Here is a 12867-nt window from a genome sequence, read left to right on the forward strand (position 1 = left end):
TTTCAATTTAATTTCAATTATCTATTCTACCAAACATGGCAGTTGCTGTACTGTATGTGTGTGTGTGTGTGTACATATATATGTTCAATTCATGTGTGACAACAATTCTTCATGCTTCCATCCAACCCTTCTTTCCCAATTTGAGCATAATGAATCTTGACATAGCCATCCTGGAATATGACCAAACAGCAACTATCTCTCTATGTGTGTTCATTCAAACTGCCCTTTTCAGAGAACGCGTTTCGTTAATCGAGATCAATGACCCTTTTCGCTTTCCATAGTTACCTAGCTGGTGTCATGTCTGCTTCCTTGCTGAACGCGTGCTAGAGATTATTGCTTACCTCTTTTTGCGGTACGAGCCTGAAATGTATGGCAGTGTTTTATTGAAAATTACACTGAATTAACGCATATTTAATATTGCTTAATCTGTTTTACAACTGCTTCACATTTTCGGATTCTGAGTTGTTCTGGAAATGGTCAAAGAAAAGAGTACAGGGCTAAAATTCGCAGAGGAGCAGCTTCTGCGACACGGATGGGAAAAAGGTGAATTCAGAAGACATTTAGGGCTTCTTTGGCTATATCCTGTTTTATGATGTCTAATGTTTGGACTTTTGTGTTGTAGGTAAAGGACTGGGAAGATCAGAGAATGGCATCTCAGAGGCTATTAAAGTCAAAATTAAATATGGTAAAGGAGGGGTGAGTGAGAGATTTTATGCAATGTTTTTGTTTGTTTTTTGTTGTTGTTGATAATTACAATGATTAAAGCTCGTGGGTAGTTGACAATATGGGCATAAAGTTTATCATGAACTGGTTTATATATATATATATATATATATATATATATATATATATATATATACATACACAGAGAGAGACACACAAACAAACAGGTGAAACTCTGAAAATTAGAATATCGTGCAAATGTTCATTTATTTCTGTAATTCAACTTAAAAGGTGAAACTAATGTACATATAGACTCATTTTGCATAGTAGGGAAATGCTATCGAATCCCGATGCATCGATATATTTCCAGATATTTCAGTCCTTTATTTGTTATAATTTTGATGTTTATTGCTTCCAGCTTATGAAAACCCCAAATTCAAAATTAGAATATTGTGAAAATGTTTTCGTAGATATAAGCTGTGATAAATTTTTTTTTTATATAAAGGCTTGATATATGTAATGTGTCTATATAATGTATTAGTTTCCCCTTTTAAGTTGAATTACTGAAAGAAATGGACTTTTCCACAATATTCAAATTTTTCGAGTTGGACCTGTATATATTGTTAACAATAATGATTATGGTGATCTATATCCTTACCATCTGGTTTATCATCCTAACCCACCCATTAGCTCTTGCAGTTTACAGTCCCTTTAATGCAAGTTTCTTAATATGAAATTAAATAATAATATTGTATAATGATAATTATACTGTATTTAGAATCTAAATATAATTACAGAAATTGTTGTCATAAACAGTTGTAGATTAAGTATAGCATATCTCTCTGCAGGTCACGTAAACTACCCTTTTGGTTTTAGGTTATCTTTTTTTATTCTCCAGCTGTTTTAGACCTTATACCTTTGTATTTCAATTTGATCATTTGTCTTCAGATGGGCCATAAGGAAGGTGAGCAGTTCAGTTTTCACTGGTGGGACCATGTTTTTAACAAAGCCTCATCCAGTCTGGTTGTGGAAGCAGCGCAGGTAAATAATATACAAAAAACTCAAAATAATATGTTAGCAGTGAATGAGGGCATGTTTTAGTCATCTGATGTTGTCATTGTTGGTTAAGACTGGTGTGGTGGTGACGAAGTCAACTGACAGCAGTGATGGATTGATCTCTAACAAGAAGCCACGCAAAGCTCAGCAAGCCAAGTCCATGCTCTATGGATGTTTTGTCAAGGTGCAAAACCATAAACGGCACACACAATCACTATATTTTCACAATACCATAAGCATTTAAGGAGCGATAATTGAGTATTTGTATTGTGTAATTGTTTTAAAGTCATCATTCTCCATTTTCAGTCAGCTACACTGCTGTCAGGTGAGCAGCCAGAAAAGACCTCTGATTCAGATGATAGCAGCAGTTCTGAAGATGAGGACCAGAAACTGGACCTTTCCACCACTACCAAGTATGAGCAGCCAAAATCATGATTTGTGACACATTCCTTAAAAATACTTTTGCAATTAATACTTTTAATTTCTGCATTCAGCTGGATCAATTGTCTTTGTTTTGTTTCTCTGTTTTAAGGCTGTCTGATGCAGATCTGCTAAAAGCTTGTGGAGGACGAACAGCACACAAGTAAGCTCTGATCTCACAAAGTTGTCACTGATTCATCCAAATCCACATTATCCTTACAATAATGTGTTAGTCAAACCAATATAAATACATTTACACAATACAAGAACTTGTAGCATTGACCCATTTCATATCACAACTGAGCAGGACACACAAGTCATAAGAATAATCATAGATAGTGCAACTTTGTCCATTTTTATGGTATTATTCTAATATTTGAATATTTGAGCTTTTTTCATATTTTCAGTTTTTTCTTTCATTTTTTTTTTCTGGTTGAGTTAATTTAGTAATTCATCTCAACCTAATTTTGCCTGGGTAACTATATAAAAAAAATAAGCTTATGTTTTTCATCTAATATTTATATTTCATTAAAGTCTTTTAAAAAAAGATTTTTTAATTGTTTTAGTATTAGTAAACAATAACACTGTAAGATATGTTGGTTTCTTATAAATGTTAGGGCTATACAATTCCGGATAAATGTAATAAACAATTAAATATTTTTTATTAATGTTTGATGATTTATTAAAAAAAAGTTTGAATGAATGATTCACTTTTATGTACTTGAATTGTTTCATGAATGAATGATTCAATGACAACTACATTTTTTTTACCAGTCACTTGTCGCAACCTAGTGGTGTAGCGAGGTAATCAATTCAATCATTTTTTTGAAGTGGCACATTTTTAAAAGGTGATTTGCTCTATTTTTTTAAAGTCTTGTCCGTAGACATTAGTGTTTACATCCGAGCTATAAACTTTTATCCTAGAACTTCTGTGATAATATAAATAGCTGTTTCATGCTTATACATAATAACTGCTTTTTGTGGGTCAGCAGAGGGAGCACAAACACAAATTTAAATGTTCCGGACACTTAATAGACACAGGCAAATTGTTGTCATTTAGGAATGAGATATCATGGGTGTTTGAACCGAGATTGCGACCTTTTAACAAAAAACTGTACTGCTCTAATATATATGTGTTTATTTATTTGTTTGTGTGAATAGAGGAGCCAGACATGGACTTACCATGAGTGCCAAACTGGCTCGGCTTGAGCAGCAGGAGCAGGAGTTCTTAAACAAGTATGGTAAGAAGAACCACACTGCTGAAACATCCACAAGCAGCACAGATCGTCTAAACCCTGTGGGACACTCAGATATTAAAGAGAAAACAAAACGCAAGAAATCAAAAAGGCAGGATGGACCCTCAGAGAATAATATCCATGAAGATAAGATGGAAACACAGGTCCTCGTTTCAAGTAATGACACCGAGGACAGCAAGCCCCAAAAGAGGAAAGACTCTAATGGTGTTTCTATGAACGATGATATTATCACAGATGTTGAGCCAAAGAAGAAGAGAAAGAAAAATCGCAAAGAAAAAGAAGCACCTGAGGATGGTCTCAATGGAGAATGCAGCGTAGACGTGAATGAAGTGTTCACACACGCATCAGAGGAACGAGAAGCACATCGGCCGATGGATGACAGCATTCACAAGAAGAAGAAAAAAAAGAAACGGTCCAAGGTAGTTGCTGAGACAGCTGGCACAGATGAGATCTTTGAGTATTCCACAGACGCACACGGCAAACAACCACAGGAGGGCAGTATTGAGCATCAACAAACCTCTGGCAATGTCTCAAAGAAGAAAAAGAAATCCATCATGGACCTCTATGAAACCTCTCCATCCGCAGATGTGGAAAACTCAACTGGTGTGATGACAGCGACAGAGGACACTGGCAATGAAGCACAGATAACAGGAGGACAGGAGAACAAGAAGAGGAGCAAGAAAAGGAAACGAAACAAAAAGGAGCAGGAGGAGGTGGTAGAGAATGTTCAGTGCGAGGAGTCCACGCCAAAGAAAAAAAAGAGCAAAAAGTGATCGCAGAAACTCACTACAAACATAAGGGTGATGGCTGACGATCAGGATCTGTGCTGATGAAACAATTCTCAACTGTTAAGTTTCAGACTATTAGTTGAGACATGACAACATGCAAATGTGTTTGTTACACATCACTCATATTTATTCTTAGAAATCAACAGGTGACATGAAATAAGCTTTTTACTGGTAAGATTTGTTATTCATTTGTGTAATGCATATTACATAACATAAAAATGTGATTATATATGAATAGTTTTAAAAAGTGTGGCATGATCTGTGTGGATGAAAGATTTTTCTCAGTCGCTAAAGCTGAACTTTTTTTAATGGCGTGATGGGTGCAATAAGACGTCATTTCTCAGATTTGTCAGTACCTTAAAATATTGCTAACAAATCAAACTGAACTGGGAAATAAAATGATTTCTGAGATAGTCGTATTTTGCATTGACTTCTGTTCATCTTGAGGGGTCACTGTGGTTGTATTGGGCTCGAAGGAAGGTTGGCCATGTTAAAACTTTCACTTCACAGATGAATCTGTTTTTCATGCTACACGTTTCTGATTTCCAGCTTCTCGGTGGGTTTTTGCTGGGCATTGACAAAACACAGTACCTGTATCCTTCATAGGGAGAATTGATCCAGAATCTGAAAGGGAAATATGGAAAATGTCAGCTAATTGCTTTTTGAATTATTATTATTATTGGTATTTTTATGATTTATTCGAAGGAAGCCGTTTTGAAATAAATTTTCCTTTTTAAAATGTGTTATTTACATTAATCCCGGCTTAAAACTGTAAAAATAATAATATTTTTTTCATTAATACTGTAAAAATAAATAATAATAATAATAATAATAATAAATTTAGTTAATAGTTCTTCTAAAATCTCTTCTTTTGCCTTTTTCTAAACTCACCCTTTCTCAAGCTGAGCGCCATTGGTCCAGACCCAAGTGTCTCCCTGTTTTTCAGAGAGTCCAATCCAGTACCCGTGATAAATATCATAATATGGTTCAGTGTGCTGATTGATGAATTCCTGAATATGAATAATACAATGAGAACATAAATACAATGCTGTAATCATTCCTATTTACATTCTTTTTCAGTGTAAACAGGACTGTTGATCACTGTGGTCTCATGATGCTAAACTTCTACATTTAAGAATTTAAACTTAATGCCTAATTTACATGTTTACAGTATATACTTGGGTGCACTTTTTAAGAAAAGACACTTTACAGTTCTTTGAAGAACTTTACAATTAATTTGTTAGCTGTAGACTGCTAACAAATGCAAAACTTGTCAAAAATCATAAAGTCTTAGAAAGAGAGAAAAAAATGTGAACATTCTTGTGTATTTCCATACTTTACTTAGTTTTATGTACCTGTTCACCCACACTGTCTATTATGGCCAGCTGAGCTCCATGTTTCCTGCAGTATTCTTGACTCTCTGCCCATGTATTCCAGTGGTTTCCTTTATGGAAATAGTAACAGCTGGAGCCATTTTGAATCCAGTTTTGAGGGCAGGATGTACACCAGACCCCTGTGATAGAGAATAGCTCAGATAAGCTGAATAAAACAAACAACAACAAAAAGAACATTACACTTAAGACTCCGGATTCAGTAAAACAGCTTACCATTCTCAGTGAACTGACAGTATTTATCCCCTGAAAAGCTGCTTTTATGAATTATGAAGTACAGTGTGTTGTTCATCTGTTGACCCTGTGTCACAAGCCTGGCCGTCTCTTGCTCCAGCACTTCCTTGTCTGCCAGTAACTGCAGGTTGGCAGCTTTCTCTTTAGTGTACTGGGCCTGTATGAGATTTCCTTTGGTTAAGATATGCTTCTGGCTCTGCATATTGTTTAGCAGATTTCTGAGTATTTCAATATTTTATGTTTTCAGGCTTTGCTCTTACCAGAATATTGTTGTGTTTAGACATGTGAATGTAGCCTGCAAAGCGGATAAACAAAAAAGGCAAACGGTTTGTAAAACTACAGTATTTGCAGACAATTCTTCAACTGCAATGCAATGTTTCTATGATATTTTAGTCGTTGTGAGTTTAGACAGTAGCCAGATTTAATTACACCGTTGGCTTATATTGACCTCATCAGTTAAGAAAGAATGAAATTATGCAACTGATTTACAACAGTAGGACACAAGTGAGTTTCCGGTATTGTTACACTATGGCTTAACTTTCTTCTTCTTTTTTTTTTTGACCCGAATTTGTATATTTTGTACTTTTCTCCTGGTTAAAGGTTCCCCTTTTCTACTTTTAGTTCTAGCTCTAAACAAATACTCTTATGGCGGTTTCACAAACCTGAATGAAAATTCTTTCAGTAATTAAACACCCCAACGCTTCCAACAGAGAAGGAAATGAGTAGTTTTTGTTTGTTTTTTGTGCACAAAAAGTGTTCTGTTGTCACTTGGACTATTTTAACAATGTCTGTGATTACTTTGATAACTAGAGGGGTGCTGGTGATGGTGCAGTGGATAAGACACATGCCTTTGGTGTGAGAGATCCGGACTCAAATCCACTGTGAGAGACTAATGTGTCCCTGAGCAAGACACTTAACCCCTAGTTGCTCCAGAGGCGTGCGACCTCGATGAATGAAAATGAACGAAAGTCTTACAGGGTTGGAGCAACATGAGGGTGAGTAATTACTGACAGATTTTTCATTTTGGGGTGAACTAACCCTTTAAACCTAGTCCCGAACTAAACTGCATGTTTGAGCTGTTTTAACTGAAAGCAACTTAAAATATGTCAGTGCCACTGTTTTATCTCAAGTTGTACACACACCTATAATATTTTTTTCTAAGCCACTTAAATGCCCGAATTGACCTAAGGTCTAATCCTGGCTTAATCTAAGCCCTGTTTGTGAAACCAAACCTGTTAAGGTTTCAAGCTCTTTGAGCTTCCTTCCTCAGGGTTGGAACTAAACTCTTCAGAAATGTTGACATCCAAAAGTCAGATTAAATTGTGCTTAGTATTGTGTATATGAATGAAACAGTGCTAATGCTTACAGAAAATGCTGACAGCTGTTAACGCAGCGAGCAGGAGGAAACAGAGCAGCCCCAGAAACATTGAAGCTCGTCTGAAGATTGGGGTGGAAGCTTCTTTTTCTGAACCAGAATTAGACAAGTTTGAGTCCAAGAGTGTGAGCATATGACAGTACATTTTTTAAAAATATGAATGTGAATATACTTCAGAGATATTTTACTCATGAATTTCTTGGGGTGCCAATAATATATAATTATAATGAGATTCCATATATATATATATACACTCACCGAAAGGATTATTAGGAACACCATATCAAAACTGTGTTTGACCTCTTTTGCCTTCAGAACTGCCTTAATTCTAAGTGGCATTGATTTAACAAGGTCCTGAAAGCATTCTTTAGAAATGTTGGCCCATATTGATAGGATAGCATCTTGCAGTTGATGGAGATTTGTGGGATGCACACATCCCGTTCCACGGTTCCACCACATCCCAAACATGCTCTATAGGGGTGAGAGCTGGTGACTGTGGGGGCCATTTTAGTACAGTGAACTCATTGTCATGTTCAAGAAACCAATTTGAAATGATTCGAGCTTTGTGACATGGTGCATTATCCTGCTGGAAGTAGCCATCAGAGGATGGGTACATGGTGGACATCCCTCACACCATTACACCACCAGCAGCAGCCTGCACAGTGGTAACAAGGCATTATGGATCCATGCTTTCATTCTGTTTACTCCAAATTCTGACTCTACCATCTGAATGTCTCAATAGAAATCGAGACTCATCAGACCAGACAACATTTTAGACAACAATTCTGACATTCAGTTTGGAGTTCAGGAGATTGTCTTTGCCTAAATGCATTGAAGCAACTGCCATGTGATTGATTGATTAGATCATTGCATTAATGAAAAAATGAACAGGTGTTCCTAATAATCCTTTAGGCGGTTGTATATTCACACACACACACACACACACACACATATATATAGTTGTGTAACTAAGAATATATTTTAGTTCACTTATTATAAATCTGTGATATACTGTATGTAACAGTTGATATCAATTTTGTAGACATATTTATACAAAATATATGCCTGAAGAGGCCAAAACACTTTGCTTTTTGTTGGGAGCATAAAGCAGTGTTGTGGAAATTATTTGTGATTGACCTCTTACCTGTAGTCTCAGTATGTGAAGTCGATTGTTTTCTGTTCACCTCTGCATACAGGACAGACTCCTCTGACTGTCGCACTAATCAGACAAGCATTAATTCATTCATATTCTGATCATCCAAAAAGAGAACAACTACTTTTAAAAGTATTCCAGTAAACCGTGGAAAAATTGTTAACATAATGGTTAAATGGAAAAACAATTCATCATCAACAACAACAACAACAACAACTGAACATACCTTTAGATTTCTCTTTGTTAAATGGCTTGAAGGTAACTGTTGAATAGCATAACTCATCTTCCATTGCACCAGCTCACCTTCACAATCTGCAGAACACTGAATATGTCGGCCAGACTGCACAGAGAAGTTTTTGATGTTCAGAATTTGGAAATGGTGAAGTAATGGTGTGTAATATGATGTAAAGGGAAGTTGTGAAATTTCACTTTCACTATGCAAAAATGTGAGTTGTTTTCAGGAAGTACAAAATCCCTAACCAGACTTCATTCAATAAGAATTCAATAAGATGAAAAACAGCCAAATTGTTGAGATTCAAACATTTCAGTGGAAATCGGTTTCTGTCTTGGGCAAGACATTTAAATTTAAATGGCAATGGAATTTTGTCTGGTCATGTGAATTTTAGTGGTTATTCTTTTACTATTGAAAATTGTTTTTGTTTATAACTCAATGATGAATTATTTTACTTCTCAACTGTACCCATATGTGGTACAGTTGGGACAGTACCATGGTACAGTTGAGACACCCATTTTGAATTTATTTTTATGAGCTAATTGTGGAAAATATAAACTACTTATGGGTATTATTGATTGATAATATCTTAGTCTACAAGCTAATGAAATGTCAAGTGGCATGTCATGTGGAAATACACTTCAGTTCATTATCTATTTTTGTGTGATAAAACAAAGCGCAAAAAGACTGTAGAGTGTACGAAGTCTACCCCTATACAACTTTTCTTCAAAAAAAATATATTTTTTTTATTGCCTGTGTTTGAAGGGGTTGTAATCACATATTACAATGATCCACTTGTCGGTTTTTGATATTACCTCTGAAGGTCAGTATTCATATTTCAGGTCGGGTTTTCTGCGGAAGATAGCAAATAGATTTTCACACTGATAGCAAAAAATATATATGAGATTTTTTATTTCAAAATTATATTTTTATATGTTCTATGAGAAAACACTTTCTCTCAACTTTTTTAGTTTAAAATATTATTTTTTGCTATATTAGTATGATAACTTTTTCTCTCAAACATTTTTTTTCTCTCAGATCATATATTTTTTCGCATGTAATAAAGACACAATCCTAGCTCCACGAGGCCCCTAAATGCTACGTGGGATCTCAATATCTCAGCTCAGGAAGGGCCATGAGACATAGACCTGAGTGCAAAAATGGAGGCTCTAGACCCTTCCTGAGCTGAGATATTGAGATCCCACGTAGCATTTATGCCATTATAAATATCTCAATATCTCAGCTCTGGAAGGGTCTAGAGCCTCCATTTTTGCACTCACGTCTAAGTCCCATGGCCCTCTATCAGAATCCAGAGTTTCAAGAAGATTGGAGAAACTTATTTTTTCGCACCAAAAAAATTTAAAAAAACTACAGTGGTACCCCTAGACAGTAGACAGTATAGTACAATTGTGATTTTGCTGTAAACACGTTTTATTATTTATAGCTAGTTAACAGGGGAGCTCCAGTAAGTACACGTAACGTTATGTTTCTAAAGTGGATTTACATAACAGTACACCTTTATTGAAAATGTCTTTTACATCATGAAGGAAAATATTGTATAAGTATTGGAGATGAGCACATCCTTATACGCAAATGAATTTTTCATGTTGTGATGTCACATCACAATATGAAAAATTCATCTGAGTGTAAGGTTATGTGTGCTGTGCTATTATGTAGGATAATTCACTGTTGTCAACACTGTTAACATTAGATAAATGTGTTGTAAATAAGGCAAATAAACAAATCTATAAAGTAACTAAACATGATATATGTTTAATTTGTCCCTTATTAGTGTTGATTTAATGAGGAACATTTAAGTTGGATTAAAAGTGAGTTAACACATCAACCTCAGCATGTAAATGCAGTGTTGAGCTCGTAATGTGAATCTTGTATGTATGTTACAGGGACAGGAGAACACACGCGTGTTTATCCAGTGGAGAGAGGCTCATGATGCTGAATCATGTCATCAAATGATTTGAGTGAGTGTACTACAGAAATGGATAACAACATCTATTAAATCCTAAGTTGTAGTTTATTTGAATGATTGTAATTTCAAATGGAGAAATTACAGCACTTTTCTGATTCCTGATTTCTGTGCATTTGCTGCAGAGTGCAGAGCTTTTGTGCTGGAGCAGGACCTGCAAGGAAAGATGGTGGCAGCATTTGTTGGGGAAAAAAAGGTTTTAGGGAATTTATTCAAATATAAAGTAAGGTTATTTTTAATACATCAATCAAATGACATTGTGCTGTTAAATGACTGCTTTTGTGTAATGTTTGTGCATTTTTGTAGGATCTGAAATGTCTGCAGACTGGTGTGACCACTGAGGATGAAGAGCCCAGAGCTGAATCCTGGAAGTGGTCCCATGGATGAGACCCTCCATCTCTCCATCTGCCCTCATGAGTCCCTCCATCTGTCCACCTGCCCTTACGAGAACCTCCATCGCTCCATCTGCCCTTATTGCCTCAGATTGTTCAGCGCTTGCAGTAGGATGTGTTCAGCGGCTGTAAATACATGCTTGTACTTTGAATAAAGCTTTGTTTCATGTGTTGTTGACTTGTATATGCATTCAGCTGGGGCCCCTGAGTCCGTAGCACGAAGCTCCATCCCATAATTCCACCATCCACGGACCCACTATTTTTATAATGGCATAAATGCTGTGTGGGATCTCAATATCTCAGCTCTGGAAGGGTCTAGAGCCTCCATTTTTGCGCTCATATTTATGTCCCATGGCCCTCTATCAGAATCCAGAGTTTCAAGAAGATTGGAGAAACTTATTTTTTCGCACCAAAAAAACACCCGACAGGGGTACCACTGTCTTTTTTTTTTGGGGTCGAAAATTTGAGTTTCTCTGATCTTCTTGAAACTCTGGATTCTGATAGAGGGCCATTGGACTTAGACCTGAGTGAAAAAATGGAGGCTCTAGACCCTTCCAGAGCTGAGATATTGAGATATTTATAATGGCATAAATGCTACGTGGGATCTCAATATCTCAGCTCTGGAAGGGTCTAGAGCCTCCATTTTTTGCACTCAGGTCTAAGTCCCATGGCCCTCTATCAGAATCCAGAGTTTCAAGAAGATTGGAGAAACTTATTTTTTCGCACCAAAAAAAAAAAAAAAAAAAACGACAGGGGTAACACTGTCGTTTTTTTTTTGGGTCGAAATTTTGAGTTTCTCTGATCTTCTTAAAACTCTGAATTCTGATCGAGGGCCATGGGACTTAGACATGAGTGCAAAAATGGAGGCTCTAGACCCTTCCAGAGCTGAGATATTGAGATATTTATAATGGCATAAATGCTACGTGGGATCTCAATATCTCAGCTCTGGAAGGGTCTAGAGCCTCCATTTTTGCACTCATGTCTAAGTCCCATGGCCCTCTATCAGAATCCAGAATTTCAAGAAGATTGGAGAAACTTATTTTTTCGCACCAAAAAAAAAAAAAAAAACGACAGGGGTAACACTGTCGTTTTTTTTTTTTGTGTCGAAATTTTGAGTTTCTCTGATCTTCTTGAAACTTTGGATTCTGATAGAGGGCCATGGGACTTAGACATGAGTGCAAAAATGGAGGCTCTAGACCCTTCCAGTTTCAAGAAGATTGGAGAAACTTATTTTTTCGCACCAAAAAAAAAAAACGACAGGGGTACCACGGTCGTTTTTTTTTTTTGTGTCGAAATTTTGAGTTTCTCTGATCTTCTTGAAACTCTGGATTCTGATAGAGGGCCATGGGACTTAGACATGAGTGCAAAAATGGAGGCTCTACACCCTTCCAGAGCTGAGATATTGAGATCCCACGTAGCATTTATGCCATTATAAATATCTCAATGTCTCAGCTCTGGAAGGGTCTAGAGCCTCCATTTTTGCACTCATGTCTAAGTCCCATGGCCCTCTATCAGAATCCAGAGTTTCAAGAAGATTGGAGAAACTTATTTTTTCGCACCAAAAAAAAAACGACGGGGGTAACACTGTCGTTTTTTTTTTTTGGGTCGAAATTTTGAGTTTCTTTGATCTTCTTGAAACTCTGGATTCTGATCGAGGGCCATGGGACTTAGACCTGAGTGCAAAAATGGAGGCTCTAGACCCTTCCAGAGCTGAGATATTGAGATCCCACGTAGCATTTATGCCATTATAAATATCTCAATATCTCAGCTCTGGAAGGGTCTAGAGCCTCCATTGTTGCATTCACGTCTATGTCTCATGGCCCTCTATCAGAATCCAGAGTTTTGAGAAGATTGGGGATACTTAATTTTTCGCCCAAAAAAAAAAAACGTAAGGGGTAACACTGTCGTTTTTTTTTTCTGGTC

General features: G+C 36.5%; 2 protein-coding genes and 1 long non-coding RNA gene across 4 annotated transcripts; 2 read left to right on the plus strand and 1 right to left on the minus strand.

The window, feature by feature from the left end:
• Nucleotides 1-269: 269 nt before the first annotated feature.
• Nucleotides 270-4602, plus strand: gpatch4 (G patch domain containing 4). Its single transcript, XM_039679382.2, has 7 exons — nt 270-543; nt 623-696; nt 1612-1704; nt 1793-1903; nt 2026-2132; nt 2252-2302; nt 3301-4602. The coding sequence occupies exons 1-7, from the start codon at nt 474-476 to the stop codon at nt 4166-4168; spliced, it is 1374 nt and encodes a 457-aa protein (XP_039535316.2). The 5' UTR covers nt 270-473; the 3' UTR covers nt 4169-4602.
• On the minus strand, nt 4297-8689 carry LOC120484297 (C-type lectin domain family 9 member A). Of its 2 annotated transcripts, none has more exons than XM_039679383.2 (8): nt 8563-8689; nt 8328-8402; nt 7175-7273; nt 6069-6103; nt 5791-5965; nt 5551-5696; nt 5075-5193; nt 4297-4807 (listed from the first exon to the last, which is right to left on the minus strand). In XM_039679383.2, the coding sequence occupies exons 1-8, from the start codon at nt 8624-8626 to the stop codon at nt 4621-4623; spliced, it is 900 nt and encodes a 299-aa protein (XP_039535317.2). In that variant the 5' UTR covers nt 8627-8689; the 3' UTR covers nt 4297-4620. The 2 variants fall into 2 exon arrangements, with proteins under 2 accessions (XP_039535317.2, XP_088973850.1); XM_089117724.1 differs by having other exon boundaries at nt 5539-5696; nt 8563-8688.
• On the plus strand, nt 6930-11117 carry LOC120484298 (uncharacterized). Its single transcript, XR_005623713.2, has 4 exons — nt 6930-7308; nt 10473-10547; nt 10678-10775; nt 10859-11117. It is a non-coding gene; the product is annotated as an uncharacterized LOC120484298 (long non-coding RNA).
• The last annotated feature ends 1750 nt before the right edge of the window (nt 11118-12867 follow it).

Source organism: Pimephales promelas, chromosome 12 (genome assembly GCF_988280905.1).
Source record: "Pimephales promelas chromosome 12, fPimPro1.hap1.1, whole genome shotgun sequence".
Taxonomy (NCBI): Eukaryota; Metazoa; Chordata; class Actinopteri; order Cypriniformes; family Leuciscidae; genus Pimephales; species Pimephales promelas.

Bases quoted from the DNA above. Each gene is read 5' to 3' on its own strand.
- gpatch4 (XM_039679382.2), top strand. From the start codon at position 474: ATGGTCAAAGAAAAGAGTACAGGGCTAAAATTCGCAGAGGAGCAGCTT. The intron at 697-1,611 runs GTGAGTGAGAGA...ATTTGTCTTCAG, and splicing joins TTAAATATGGTAAAGGAGGG to ATGGGCCATAAGGAAGGTGA. The intron at 2,303-3,300 runs GTAAGCTCTGAT...TTGTGTGAATAG, and splicing joins GGAGGACGAACAGCACACAA to AGGAGCCAGACATGGACTTA.
- LOC120484297 (XM_089117724.1), bottom strand. From the start codon at position 8,626: ATGGAAGATGAGTTATGCTATTCAACAGTTACCTTCAAGCCATTTAAC. The intron at 7,274-8,327 runs GTAAGAGGTCAA...ATTCTGGTTCAG, and splicing joins TTCACATACTGAGACTACAG to AAAAAGAAGCTTCCACCCCA. The intron at 6,104-7,174 runs GTAAGCATTAGC...TCCGCTTTGCAG, and splicing joins AACAGCTGTCAGCATTTTCT to GCTACATTCACATGTCTAAA.